This window comes from Leptinotarsa decemlineata, unplaced genomic scaffold, assembly GCF_025532065.1.
Source record: "Leptinotarsa decemlineata unplaced genomic scaffold, Ldec_3_MD MMD2_P_RNA_scaffold_2, whole genome shotgun sequence".
NCBI classification, from domain to species: Eukaryota; Metazoa; Arthropoda; class Insecta; order Coleoptera; family Chrysomelidae; genus Leptinotarsa; species Leptinotarsa decemlineata.
In genome coordinates, this window is record NW_027412529.1 from 13,034,649 (window position 1) to 13,047,258 (window position 12,610).

Below are 12,610 nucleotides of genomic sequence, written 5' to 3' on the forward strand. Positions count from 1 at the left end.
TCACGTGCCCATCCAAACAATCTGGATTTCTTACACTTAACCATTTTCTGCTTGGCTTCATGATATTTAAGAAAGAGCATGCACATCTGATTTATGTGATGAAGTTATTTGAAAAGAATGTCAAAAATCTCAAATGCTTGCTCTGATGTCTTCTGGAAGAGATGGACACGAAAATACCTAGGCTAATAAAACGCGCAAAATGGACAGACGATAACCAGAAAGTAGAAATATTCCAAAAAAAAAAACTAAGAGATGAGAGACTGGATGAGACCGGTAGGAGTCATTGATCTACGAACCAAATCGACTCTTTTATGCCACTGTAGATTATACTTTTATATTTTGACGGTGAAGAAAATGAGGTTTTCTCACCAAGGGAAAATATGGAGTCTCACCTATCAGGTACCAGAAAAGATGTAAGAAACAAGCAGTTCAAGTTTGATAGTTGTGGTCATATTTTGATTTGGAATTGTTATGTCACATAAACGTTATTGTACGTTTTCATCTAGAAGCCCCCTGTACACACTGATTAATCAAGCTGGGAATACCGACTGGTCATTAAACGGTTCAATGTCGACGCACCTATGCTTTCACCTAGCACAAATACAATGATTCTCACGTGTCCCTCACTTCATTGAAGTGTCTTGCAGGAAAGGGAGCATTTATACTTTTTTTATGAAGCTAAGAGCTTCAATGATAGTTAATTTTTCATTATGTTAATTTTTTTCATGTTATTTTTTCAAATTTTCATTTAAAATTTGAGTAGACTAACAAGTGTACTTGATTTTTACTTATCATTCCTGTATGGGGAAACATTGTTTTTTACTTTATGTTTTAATGGCTAATTCATACACAAAAATTTATTAGAATAAAATATGATAAAGCTGGATTCAAGTTTTTATATGAAACACTGGATTCAAACTGTAAGAGCAAAATTGATATAATATATATTTCAACTAATTGTTTTCTATATCAACCAATTCGAATATTTTGATTATTGGAGTCTCTAATAACCATTTTTTTATTTTGGATTTAAAAAGAATTTACGAAATTGAATTGGCAGGGTATAGCACTTTGCATTTTGGGAGCAAGTTAGATGTGACTGTGTTGCGCAATAGTTTAACAATCTTGTATTACTAATCAAATTAGGTTTATATCAGGTGTTATCATTCACCTATTCACTTCTTTACGCTGATGAATAAATCAGAGAGAATGCAAATATTTTCCTGATATTCATCTATTAAGATTCGTTGTATAGGTCATTACTTTGGTAAGTTTTTTTATTTGCTTACAAATTTAACAATTTTTTTATTGTTGGTGTCTGCATTTCACACAAGTTTGATACCAAAATATTCAATGATTTAATAGAATTTTAATTGAATATGATACTCTTGGGGTACACTTCTAAAACAGTTTGCACATTTTTGACTATTCAATAAAAAATAATAAGCTCACGAGAAATGCTCATTTAAGTTTCATCAATGCATTACTCTTATTTCATGAAAATTCTCGTTAGATATTTATTATAATTGAAAACAATAATGTACAACTACCTATTAAAATTCACAACATGAGACATATGCATAAATCCACCTCAAAAATATATTCTCAAAATTTAAAACTTGTAATTTATAAACTTTAATTTTCAATACAAATTAAAATAATCAAACCATGAATTTTCAATCATTAAACAGGTATTTGTCCAATAACATCATGAATTTTAGACACCAATGCATTTAGGTGGTCAACGTGTATTTGTGAATGCACTGAAAGATCATTAGTTATCTCACTCACATCAAAGCTATGAGTATACAAAGTGTGATTAAAAACATACAGTAATATTCCCATTGGTAAATAAAGTCTATTTTTCATCAATCTTTTGAAAACACTTAAGGCCTCATTATTATTGGTATAGAGAACTTTTAGTTCGAAGAACCATTGGTTCCTTGTCAAATATAACATTTCAAGGATGTCCATACATAAGGGAATTATAGTGGCTTTAATCTTGCTCTCTTTCTCAAATTTTACAATGAATGTGTTCAAATCGTCCACATCATTCACCAAAGGTAAACAATTGTCTAGTACTTTGAGGATTTCCATTTCTTTCAATTTGAGCGTTTTGGAACTTACTCTTTGGCCCGATATTTTTCTCAAGACGGATTCAATGTATTTGGATTTCAGATCCTGATCCCCTATGTATTTACTTGATATGAATACTGTAGCCATAAGGGTGAGGGCTGGGTCATTTATATCTTGTTGCATTTGAGTTTTCCTGGATATGTATTCTTCAAGAATATTAATGGAAAAAACGAACACATGAATATCTTGCCTGAGCATGCTGCAAACTTCCTTAAGCAAAATGCTACATCTTATGTCCAATATAGGCTCTTTGTATTTAGCTTCATTACTTTGCATTTCAGACAACCATTCTGTTAACAATTCCGATTCAAATTTACTTAAACTCATTTTTAAATTTTTGTGTCTGAATAAATTACAAAGCCATTTATTTTCTGGCTAGCAATAATTATAAACTATGAAATTCAAATTCTCCCAACAGAACCTACAGAGATTTTAGATCTTCAGAGCAAGTGTTGGTATCTCAACGTCCAGTGTTGTCAGAAATGTTTTCGGAGCCAGTTATATGAATTCCGTTCAGTTTTCACCTGACGATTAAAACCACTGAACTTGATTTAACATTGAGGTTCAGTGCTTGAAATTGGGTTTCAACTCAGGTTTTCGCTAAAGATTGAACTGGGTTTATACGTGATTCCGATTTCGACCATTTTATAAATTTCGTTTGTCACAATATCCCTCTAAAGTGTGATGCTACAATTAAATAACACTCAAGCTCCAGTTTCTAAAGAACAAAAACGTTTTCAGCTAGTTTAGGGTAATAATAAAATTCTCCTCAATTGGTTGGATGCTCCAATAGACATATTATTTGTAGAAACAATATTTCAATAGATTGTTTGGATATTCTGGGAAGAATTGAATACTCATTACTCCATAAATTAAAGTTATTTGGCCTGTCTTCCTCATCATGCCAAAAAGCTCTCCAACTCGGGCAAGTATTTACCCGAGTTTAAACCCCAACCCGAAGTGTAACTAGTATCAATATTTGTATATCACCGTTTAACGAGATAATTTCGAAGTCCAGCTTATCTTTGACCGAAACCAATTCTCAAATGTTAGGTTGAAACTACTTACGTTTTGGTAGAGTTCAAACCAAATCTAGAGATTAAAACGAACCTATTCAAATTTGTCGAACAAAAAAAATAATCGACAAATCAGGTTCAAGAGAAACTTTCAAAAATTTGTAAGTATCTTTGTCTGTTATTCGAACAATTTCATAGAGGATCTTCTATGTGTACGATACCACAGAACATATTTTTGTTTTGTGAGGATACTTAATTAGTAACATCTCCACCTCGTGGGCAAAGCCGCAAGTGCGTATAATCAATTTGACAGTTCCCAGTTACAGTAATTGATATCGCAAGAAATTGAGGTTAGAAGGAAATACGTACCTGAACATTATTTGTATTATTCATTATTAAATTTAAAGTAATATTTTTTAGAATGTCGGTAGCAGATAAACTGCAACTTGGCCCAAGGGATGGTGTAACTTATCCAATTCAAGTAGTTTATTGCGGTAATTGTTCTATGCCCATAGAGGTTGGTAAACGTGGATTTCACTTAGCAAATTTTAATATATTAATTTTATTTAGTACTGCGAATATTATCCAGAATATGATAAATGTAAGCAATGGCTAGAAAGATATTTACCATCAGAATTTGAAAAAGTTAAAATTGGAGATGACAATCCAGTGGAAGAGGAAAAGAAAAGGCAAAAACGAGGTGGAAAAGGAATGATCAAAACAAAGAAAAAGGAGGATGTTCCGAAACAAGTTTGTGTTTCTAGGGCTCCAAGGGGCAAAAAGAAGTCAGTCACCGTAGTTACTGGATTAAGTAGTTTTGGTACGGTCATTTTTATGTACATTTTGGTGATTGCAGAAAATACACATATTTGTCTACTGATCACAAATCTGAAGTCAAACCTTAGTGCCCCAGTCTACCATCAGAGATACGTCACTCAAAAGTTGAAACTCACTTCGCGTATTAAAAACTCTTAAAATGATTCATTCTGAACCTATTCAAAATTTTTAATTATCTATTATTAACATATATATGGTACTTTCTTCTAATGATAACACATTTCCAATACTAATTAACACGTTAAATAAGTTGTCTGAAACTACATTGAATACAACCAATTGTTAAAATATTTTAATTGGGAACTTTTTTTAGATTATGGTTAATATATTGTTACATTATGAACTCTAAACTATATTATGGTTAACATTCCCTGAGAAAACGTTTAGCTTTCTACTTTTCTATCTTCATACAAAAAATATAGGAGAGTTTCAAAGAAAGCTAATAAGTTCAAAATTAACTCTTTACAAAGATGTGTAGATCATGCATAGAAGTTTCTGTTGAACACAACCTGAAAGAAAAAGCTTTTCTTTCAAAACAACACTTTCATATCAGCATTAAATTATAAAAAAATAATTTTTCCCCATTCAATTTCTGCTCCAAACATTGTTATGGAATCGAAACAGATATAAATACACATTCCGTTCTTGGTCCAATACTTTTTCAAGCCCACATAAATTCTCTTCTCTGTTTGAAAGTAAAAGCAAAAATTATATCATACATTGATGATATAGTTATTCTCATAAATCTGTTAAAAATCTGTTTTTTCCGTTAATCAGCTGTCGCCCCCATATGAACGACAACTCTCAGAAGTTAAGAAACTTGTGGTTGAGTATGTATCGTATTTCATTAAACGCTAGTAAAACCCACTATCTTGCTTTCTGTATAACATCAGCAAACAGACCACATTTCTCTAATATTAAAGTTCCAAGTATGAGGGAGGAAATCAAAGAAATAAACAAGGTCAAGTATTTGGGCATAATTATTGACAATAATTTAAAATAGAACAATCGTGTTGAGTATCTGACAAAAAAGTGAGACAGCTAATGTATAAATTTTACCAGCTATAAAGTAATACTGAACATAATATAGATCTATATTCTGAAAATGATCTTGAGAAAAAAGATCATATCACACTCTTATATTTTCAGATCTTAGTAATATTCGAACATTATACTTTCATAGTTTATGTATTAATGCATTCAAAAACATAACATTTCGTAATTATGTTCCCACATTTCATTTCACTAGAAGTACAACAAACGAATTGCTACCCACTCCAAAATTTGATAAAAATATTTTTCATCGCTTTTTAACTTACACACTACCTAAAATTTAATATTCTACCACTAAGGATAAATTAAAAATTATAAAACCTCTATAGAATCAAACAAGTTAATCTTTGAAAATTATTTTGAATTTATCAAAATATTAGAAAGAACACAAATAGATTCACTGCCAATAAATTGTTTCCTAACTACCTGTGCACAATTGTAATTTTATATCAATTGGTATTACAGAATAACACAAGTGTTGAGTCACTTAGATGCTATTTTATATACAATCTTTACTTTATGTACTGCAATTACTGTCTTTATATCTGTCTCTTCGTTAGTGTTTTATTCCTGTTTTATGTATTTTTTGTGTATCAATTAAATAAATGAATTATTTACAAGAACACAACACAATCTGATATATGGAAGAATATTAATTTGAAGTTTTACTCCTTAAGGTATACTTTTCGAAGTTTAGAGTCCGAAACACCCGTCTTCAACGCCGCATCAGCACCCATTTAATCTTTTCAATTCGACGCTTATATGAAATTTTTCTTTCGAAAGGACTTTTTCTTTAGTGTAATTCAATTTCATTTGAAAGTAGTTGTTTGAAAAGAGTTTTTCAGATTGTGTCTAAGAGAAACTTCAGTGCATGATATACACATCTTTATTTGACTTGATTCCTTTCTTCAGAAGTTTCCCACATTTTTTGTATATAAAGATCCAAAATTCTTTTTTCCACAAAAGCAATCTCTTTTAACAAATATTCTTCTCTCAATTTAGTGGTTAGTGTTGTGAACAACCAGACATTTTGATAAAGAATTCCTTTTATTTTTGAAATTCACTAATAGGGAAAACACCATGTTACGATTTTGGGTCAATTTAATAAAATTCGTCAGCACTTCAATAATTAGTCTCTAAAGATTTTTTTATATTCCATGTTTCTACTCTGATTATCAATCTAAATATTTCAGTATGGGGAACATTAGTGAGAGCAATTACTTATCATTCATTATTACCATATAGAATTCACTTACTATGAAATATAAAATACCTATAGTTTATTAGTTGTAAAAGCAACTATTTGTGCAGTGTAATGGAATTGAAACAGTAACAAGGTTTCAATAAACAATGTAAACTGTAATATGTCATCAATTAGCCTCAAAATCTAAGAAACTGACGTAGACCCTCGTTTTTATGGTTAATCGCTTATTTTATTGATGATATGTGTATTCTTCCATCAACTCAAATGTACTTCTTTGTTTGTTTCTACAAATGAATACAATTGATTAATTCAGCTTTCTTTTAATTGAATCATTACACATACTACAAAATTACAAACATGAAATCGGTTGTGAAATGATAATTAGTTATAATCCCTTAACTTTTCGAAAGCTATATAAATTTGATTTCACATTCATTTCTGGTTTAATTTTGTAATACTGCCAACAGAACCAACTTACTTGTGAACCTTTGATTTTATTAAGGTGTCGTAGTAGACCAAAGCACCAAGTATAATAATTATTTTTAATTAGCATGAGCTTTTAAAAGGAATATTTACTCACACTGCTTATATTTTTCAAATTCTAGATATTGACTTGAAGGTAGCTGCAAAATTTTTTGGTACTAGATTTGCCTGTGGATCGTCTGTAACAGGTGACGATGAAATTGTTATACAAGGAGACGTGAAAGACGATTTATTTGACATTATACCAGAAAAGTGGCCAGAGGTATTCAATTCAATTCTTAGTCTTTCAGGTCCTCATCACTTTTTTCGTTTCAGATTGACGAAGACTTCATTGAAGATTTAGGAGATCAAAAGAGATAATGTGCTAATCATACTGTACTTGTAAGTTATAACTTAGGAAGATTGTACAGTGGGAAAATGTTCTTATCTGCAGATATCGACTTTAGTTGACATTCATAATAATTTAATGAAGCATGTAACTGGAAAAAAAATATATTCCATGCAAGACTTGGTATAATGTACATTACATAAGCTTTGAAATATTTCTGTTTTTCTCTTTCTCCTTTTATTGGATAAGAAAAAGAATTGTTTTGATCCCTCAATAAGGCGTATTTGAGAGTACGTCTTTTATATTTTATCTGTTCAGTTAAGAGTACTTATATTTTATTACACAATACAAACAGTAAACTCATCTGTCTGAAATATATTTGGTTGGTCTTGAATAAAACACATTACTTCAGTGTATCAGTTCTATTACTGAAAAATTTATATCGTGAACACGTACAAGAACTCCGTGCCTTTTTTACATATATAATGATGAAACTGTTTGATCTTCCTCTTGAAGATGATCACTTGGTGATCGAAACACATGTCGAGGTGTTAAAATAACGGTTTGGTGTTGGGATAAAACTCCAGTAATATTCATTACTACACCAAAGGTTCTCAACAGTGCATCACAAGTTTCTAACTGAATTATTTGGATTGACTATATTAATATAATCATGTAAAAAAGTCCCCTTCCAATTTATTCCTTAATGAAACAACTTCATTTCTTGAAGACATAAGTAAAACATTTTGATCATTAACAAAAAAAAAGTACTTTCAATACCATTTCACAAAAAACAGGTGATATCACAGTTGATTATATTTATCTTGATAACTGTTATTCTGGTTCTTCTTCGTCTTCATCATTTTGGTTTTTAATATGGGGGAAGCACTTTGCAATAATTTCCAACATGTTTTCTACTTGTTCTTCTGTTAATCTTTCTTCACTTTCTTCGATTAACTGTAATAGCATAGTGGAATTATTAATCATAGTGAAAATCCATGCAGTGTTTTTTTTAATATGCTTTTTCTACACATTGGAACAGTGTCAACAATTTCCATTCTGATATTTAAGGTGAACTTTCAGTTGGATCCTAATCACGTTTTACTGGTCAATTTCTAATGTGAATATAATTTACTGATAATAATAACTTCGATAATCCCAAAAAACATATGTATACAGGGAATAAAAAAATCATAAAAAAATATATAAAATAAATTATTCAGTCAAATCCAATGGAAATTTCAATATAAATTCCAAGGAATGATTCACTTAAATCTGGTATTCTATTGCAAAATCAATTTTTAATTAACTATTACTTGTCATCAACAGATGTGTATTGACCTCTAGAAATGGTAACTGATAAATACATTTCATGGTTTTCAAAACAGATTTTGTTGCAGTACTCCAAATGGATATTGAATATTGTAATCTCGAACAAATTAGATTTTTAATGTGTGTAGGCTTAGACCATGTCAAAAGTTTGATCGATGTATGATCATCGAAATTTCAAGTTTTTCGTACTCTAAATTCTACAACTGCTTGAAGTAAGAGGAGCTATCGTTAGTACTTTATGAATGCAACTTTCAAACAATTTTTCTTCACCCATCCACCTATTTCCTTAAAAAGTTTTTTTGATGTATCTTCCCTTGTTTAAAACAGAACTTTAGTCATGATCAAAGAGCAGTCAGGAAGTTATATGAAAGTATTAGTGTTTGGAATTCTATAAAGTTCTTTGAAATAAAGCTATGTTAACAGTTTTCTTGTGTAGAAACAGTAAATTCTCAAATTTTTCAGTAGTTACTTACCAACTGAATTTCTAGAGCTGATGTAGGAGGAGAGTTAATAATCATCAATATCTCAGTCTTACTTAGATTAAAGGGGGCCAATGCCTTCACACATTCCTTAATACTCTCCGGAGTTTCCTGACTACATGGTGTTTCCTCCAAGTAGCGAATAGTCTGAAAATATATGACTCAGTACATGTACACCTCAATATAAATGCTCAAACCTCATATGTAATGGTAGCAAGTTGGCCGTTGGGTTTCATTTTACTGCTTTTCACTTTTTGTAAATGTTTTAGAACTTCAAAATTACTCAATGTAGCCGAATTACCCTTCACTCTAAAAAAAATTAATCAAAAACATTGTTCTGAAATGCTAATATATACTTACATCTCCATAGTGTAAAATGTTTGGTTAAATTCAGATTACAAGCTTCGAAAGTTTGTTTATATTATTCAGACGTCATCCCCTTATTAAAACTAAAAATAAATTATAATCATAACCTAAGTTTTCAAGAATCCGAAATGCAATGTACCACATAAATAAAGAAGAAGATTTCTCTGGGAGAAATTACCCAGAATAATAATAACTCAGAGTGACAATAGAGAGGCCTTTTCCATCCTTACAATAAAGGCAGCATAACTTTGTTTGTTTACGGGAAGAAAGTTGGACCATAAAACAGTGGCGGTTGGTTTAGTTGATAATCGGTGGGATATTATATATTTATAAAATAAATATTGTAACGAATCTGAAGCCGCCTCTGACAGATATGCCGGCCGTCTCGTCGAACAAACACATGACCTCGACTCGAAAGACTATTAGTGGTTATTTTTTGGAGAACAGTATGTGGATTATCAATTTATTGGACATCGCTTTGCGCTAATCATACTAGAAACAATTACTTTTTACCCTGCTGTCAGCCCTACGTTAACTGATGATTATACCAAACACTAATCGAGAACGCCTTTTAACTGCTTGAGCTTGTAGACTAGTCCTCTTATTATTATTCCCAGAGTAATAATGAGACATAGAGTTGTCATGCCTATACGGTGCCTATGGCCTATACCAATACAATACATGTATTTTGAAGCAGTTATCGGACTATCCTTTTCTGTACAACTTATGGGCGAGGGGGGTGGCGGGTAATGAGATGTTATGGAAAGTTTGTTTACATTTGAAATCAGTTGGACCATAAAACAGTGGCGGTTGGTTTAGTTGATAATCGGAGGGATATTATATATATTTAAAATAAATCATTTCAGGTGAAAATGTATTCTGTTCATATAGTTCCTACAGGAAATCTGATTTATTAATAATGATTATGGAAATGAGGCCAGTTTTTCTACCATCTACTAGATTTTTATTTATGTATAGTTTTATAATAAAATGCGTGGTTCACTGGGTTAAAAATAAATCATTTCAAATGAACTAATTCATAACAATGATAAATGATAATTTCAAAAGTAATGAACTTTGCTTCATCAAATCAGATGAAGAACTTTGTGATTCATTCTCAGATTTAATAAACAAGCGGTACGGTTTGTGAGGTCCGATATAAAAAATTTTCGATTAGAAATCATGAATATTTATAACTACGATTGAGGTTTGATATTATTCTGTGATTTCATTCAAAATTGGTATCTGGGGGTTTTTGTGAACCGACATTATGAAAGGGGATATTTTTGATGTTTTTAATGATCATTTTTTTGATCTTATTCTTATAAATAAAGTTTTTGAAACTAGGTTTATATTATTTCATTATTTGACATATCCCAACCAAAAAGAGGTTAAAAAATGACAACCCTCATTTCTTATTGAATATTGTCTGTATGCAACTCGAGAGCCTCGTACAAAGAAAGAAAAACAAAACTGAAATCATTTTCTTTCTGTGACGTAAATTAGTTGTTAAGTGAGCAATAACAGATTTAAAACCGGTTGCACAAAAATAACTATTTATTTATTTATTTATTCATCCAAACAGGCTGATTAGCCTAATTACATGGATATAACAAAAAAACAAACAAAAATTTTAGTTCAATACTAATGCATATACAATAAAATTAATACTAAAAATAGCAACATAATGTTTACACAACCTTAACTGCCAATATACCAGAATGACAGGGAGATGTTATTCAGAAATACTAACCAAATAATTTAATATCAATTGGCGAAAACTGTTTTGCGATAAAGTCCAGTCTAATGATATTAAAACACCTGTTTGATTAGCCAAACTGAACATTGAGCAGAAAGCTTTTTAATCTGTTGATCACAAAATGAATATGACCTATGGCACACATATGAAAAACATATTTATCATTTTTTAATACAGATTTTTCCATTTACATTAATGATTTTTCGTAGTTATAGAATTCGTCAGCATGAATTATTGAAAAAAAAACATAATGTCGGTCCACAAAGACCCGCAGTTACCAAATTTGAAAGAAATCACATATAATATCAAACCTCAACCGTAATTATAAATATTGATGATTTCTAATCGAAAAATCTTTATATCGGACCTCACAAACCGTACCACTTGTTCATCAAATCTTAGAATGAATCACAAATTTCTTCATCTGATTTTATGAAGCAAAGTTCATTACTTTTGAAATTAACATTTATCATTGTTATGAATTAGTTCATTTGAAATGATTTATTTTTAACCCAGTGAACCACGCGTTTTATTATAAAACTATACATAAATAAAAATCTAGTAGATGGTAGAAAAACTGGCCTCATTTCCATAATCATTAATAATAAATCAGATTTCTTGTACGAACTATTTGAACAGAATACATTTTCACCTGAAATGATTTATTTTATAAATATATAATATCCCTCCGATTATCAACTAAACCAACCGCCACTGTTTTATGGTCCAACTGATTTCAAATGTAAAAAAAAATCCATAACCTCTCATTACCCGCCACCCCCCTCGCCAATAAGTTGTACAGAAAAGGATAGTCCGATACCCGCTTCAAAATACATGTATGTATTGTATTGGTATAGGCACCGTACAGGCATGGCAAATCTCTCTGAGAATAATAAGAGGACTAGTCTACAAGCTCAAGCAGTTAAAAGGTGTTCTCGATTGGCGTTTGGTATATTAGTTAGGGAAGCTATGCATTATACTGTAGACGACCCCTCCCGATATAGAAGGCCCCGACACTCTGTCAAATGAGACCCCTATGTCCTCCGTTAAAAGATGAACAATTTTTTCATCCAACCCACCCCAGCCAGGTGGGTACACCGTGAAGAGCGGTACTATTGTCTGAGGACATTCATGCCGCCATACCATCAGTTATGACCCGTTTGTCCTTCTGGCAAACATCAGTCCGAAGGGTAAGGGAGCCAGGCTCCCTTACCAAGACGACGTGCAGAGTACGTTTGGTATAATCAGCAGTTAACGTAGGGCTGGCAGCAAGTTAAAAAGTAATTGTGTTTCTGGTATGATTAGCGCAAAGGGATATCCAATAAATTAATAATCCACATACTTTTCTCCAAAATACAACCACTATAATAGTCTTTCGAGTCGAGGTCATGTTTGTTCGACGAGACGGCCGGCATATCCGTCAGAGGCGGCTTCAGATTAGTTACAATATAGATTTAAAACCTTTGTATGAATCAGTTTCCAACATATTCTAAATTTTACAAAAAAAAGGCTTGTTTCGGTTTTCATTTTTTATTCTACTAAAAGTATTCGTTTTTCACAATATTTGGTGGAAACTTACCTTTCTGATATCCCCCCTTCCAAACATCTTTATGGTGA

The 12,610-nt window shown here is 31.3% G+C and overlaps 3 protein-coding genes across 5 annotated transcripts; 1 reads left to right on the forward strand and 2 right to left on the reverse strand.

The window, feature by feature from the left end:
• Positions 1-1,585: 1,585 nt before the first annotated feature.
• On the reverse strand, positions 1,586-3,226 carry LOC141486024 (uncharacterized). The gene has a single exon (XM_074183769.1). It carries the CDS (start codon positions 2,461-2,463, stop codon positions 1,684-1,686), a length of 780 nt encoding a protein of 259 aa, XP_074039870.1. The 5' UTR covers positions 2,464-3,226; the 3' UTR covers positions 1,586-1,683.
• Positions 3,227-3,373: 147 nt separating this feature from the next.
• DENR (density-regulated protein) lies at positions 3,374-7,271 on the forward strand. 3 transcript variants are annotated; one of them, XM_023157931.2, is made up of 5 exons: positions 3,374-3,502; positions 3,573-3,669; positions 3,723-3,972; positions 6,852-6,991; positions 7,045-7,271. In XM_023157931.2, the coding sequence occupies exons 2-5, from the start codon at positions 3,574-3,576 to the stop codon at positions 7,087-7,089; spliced, it is 531 nt and encodes a 176-aa protein (XP_023013699.1). In that variant the 5' UTR covers positions 3,374-3,502; position 3,573; the 3' UTR covers positions 7,090-7,271. The 3 variants fall into 3 exon arrangements, with proteins under 3 accessions (XP_023013699.1, XP_023013700.1, XP_023013701.1); XM_023157932.2 differs by having other exon boundaries at positions 3,477-3,502; positions 3,560-3,669; XM_023157933.2 differs by having other exon boundaries at positions 3,499-3,517.
• A 462-nt stretch (positions 7,272-7,733) lies between these two features.
• Positions 7,734-9,367, reverse strand: Polr3I (RNA polymerase III subunit I). The gene is made up of 4 exons (XM_023157934.2): positions 9,229-9,367; positions 9,066-9,177; positions 8,863-9,015; positions 7,734-8,014 (listed from the first exon to the last, which is right to left on the reverse strand). Exons 1-4 carry the CDS (start codon positions 9,234-9,236, stop codon positions 7,892-7,894), a joined length of 396 nt encoding a protein of 131 aa, XP_023013702.1. The 5' UTR covers positions 9,237-9,367; the 3' UTR covers positions 7,734-7,891.
• Positions 9,368-12,610: the final 3,243 nt, after the last annotated feature.

What these genes read in the sequence shown, in the direction of transcription:
- Polr3I (XM_023157934.2), bottom strand. An exon ending in TTGCTACCATTACATATGAG is followed by an intron (nt 9,016 to 9,065) that starts GTTTGAGCATTT and finishes ATATATTTTCAG; the next exon opens with ACTATTCGCTACTTGGAGGA. An exon ending in CAGCTCTAGAAATTCAGTTG is followed by an intron (nt 8,015 to 8,862) that starts GTAAGTAACTAC and finishes ATGCTATTACAG; the next exon opens with TTAATCGAAGAAAGTGAAGA.
- DENR (XM_023157931.2), top strand. Translation starts at nt 3,574, where the DNA reads ATGTCGGTAGCAGATAAACTGCAACTTGGCCCAAGGGATGGTGTAACT. An exon ending in ATTGTTCTATGCCCATAGAG is followed by an intron (nt 3,670 to 3,722) that starts GTTGGTAAACGT and finishes AATTTTATTTAG; the next exon opens with TACTGCGAATATTATCCAGA. An exon ending in TACTGGATTAAGTAGTTTTG is followed by an intron (nt 3,973 to 6,851) that starts GTACGGTCATTT and finishes TTCAAATTCTAG; the next exon opens with ATATTGACTTGAAGGTAGCT.
- LOC141486024 (XM_074183769.1), bottom strand. Translation starts at nt 2,463, where the DNA reads ATGAGTTTAAGTAAATTTGAATCGGAATTGTTAACAGAATGGTTGTCT.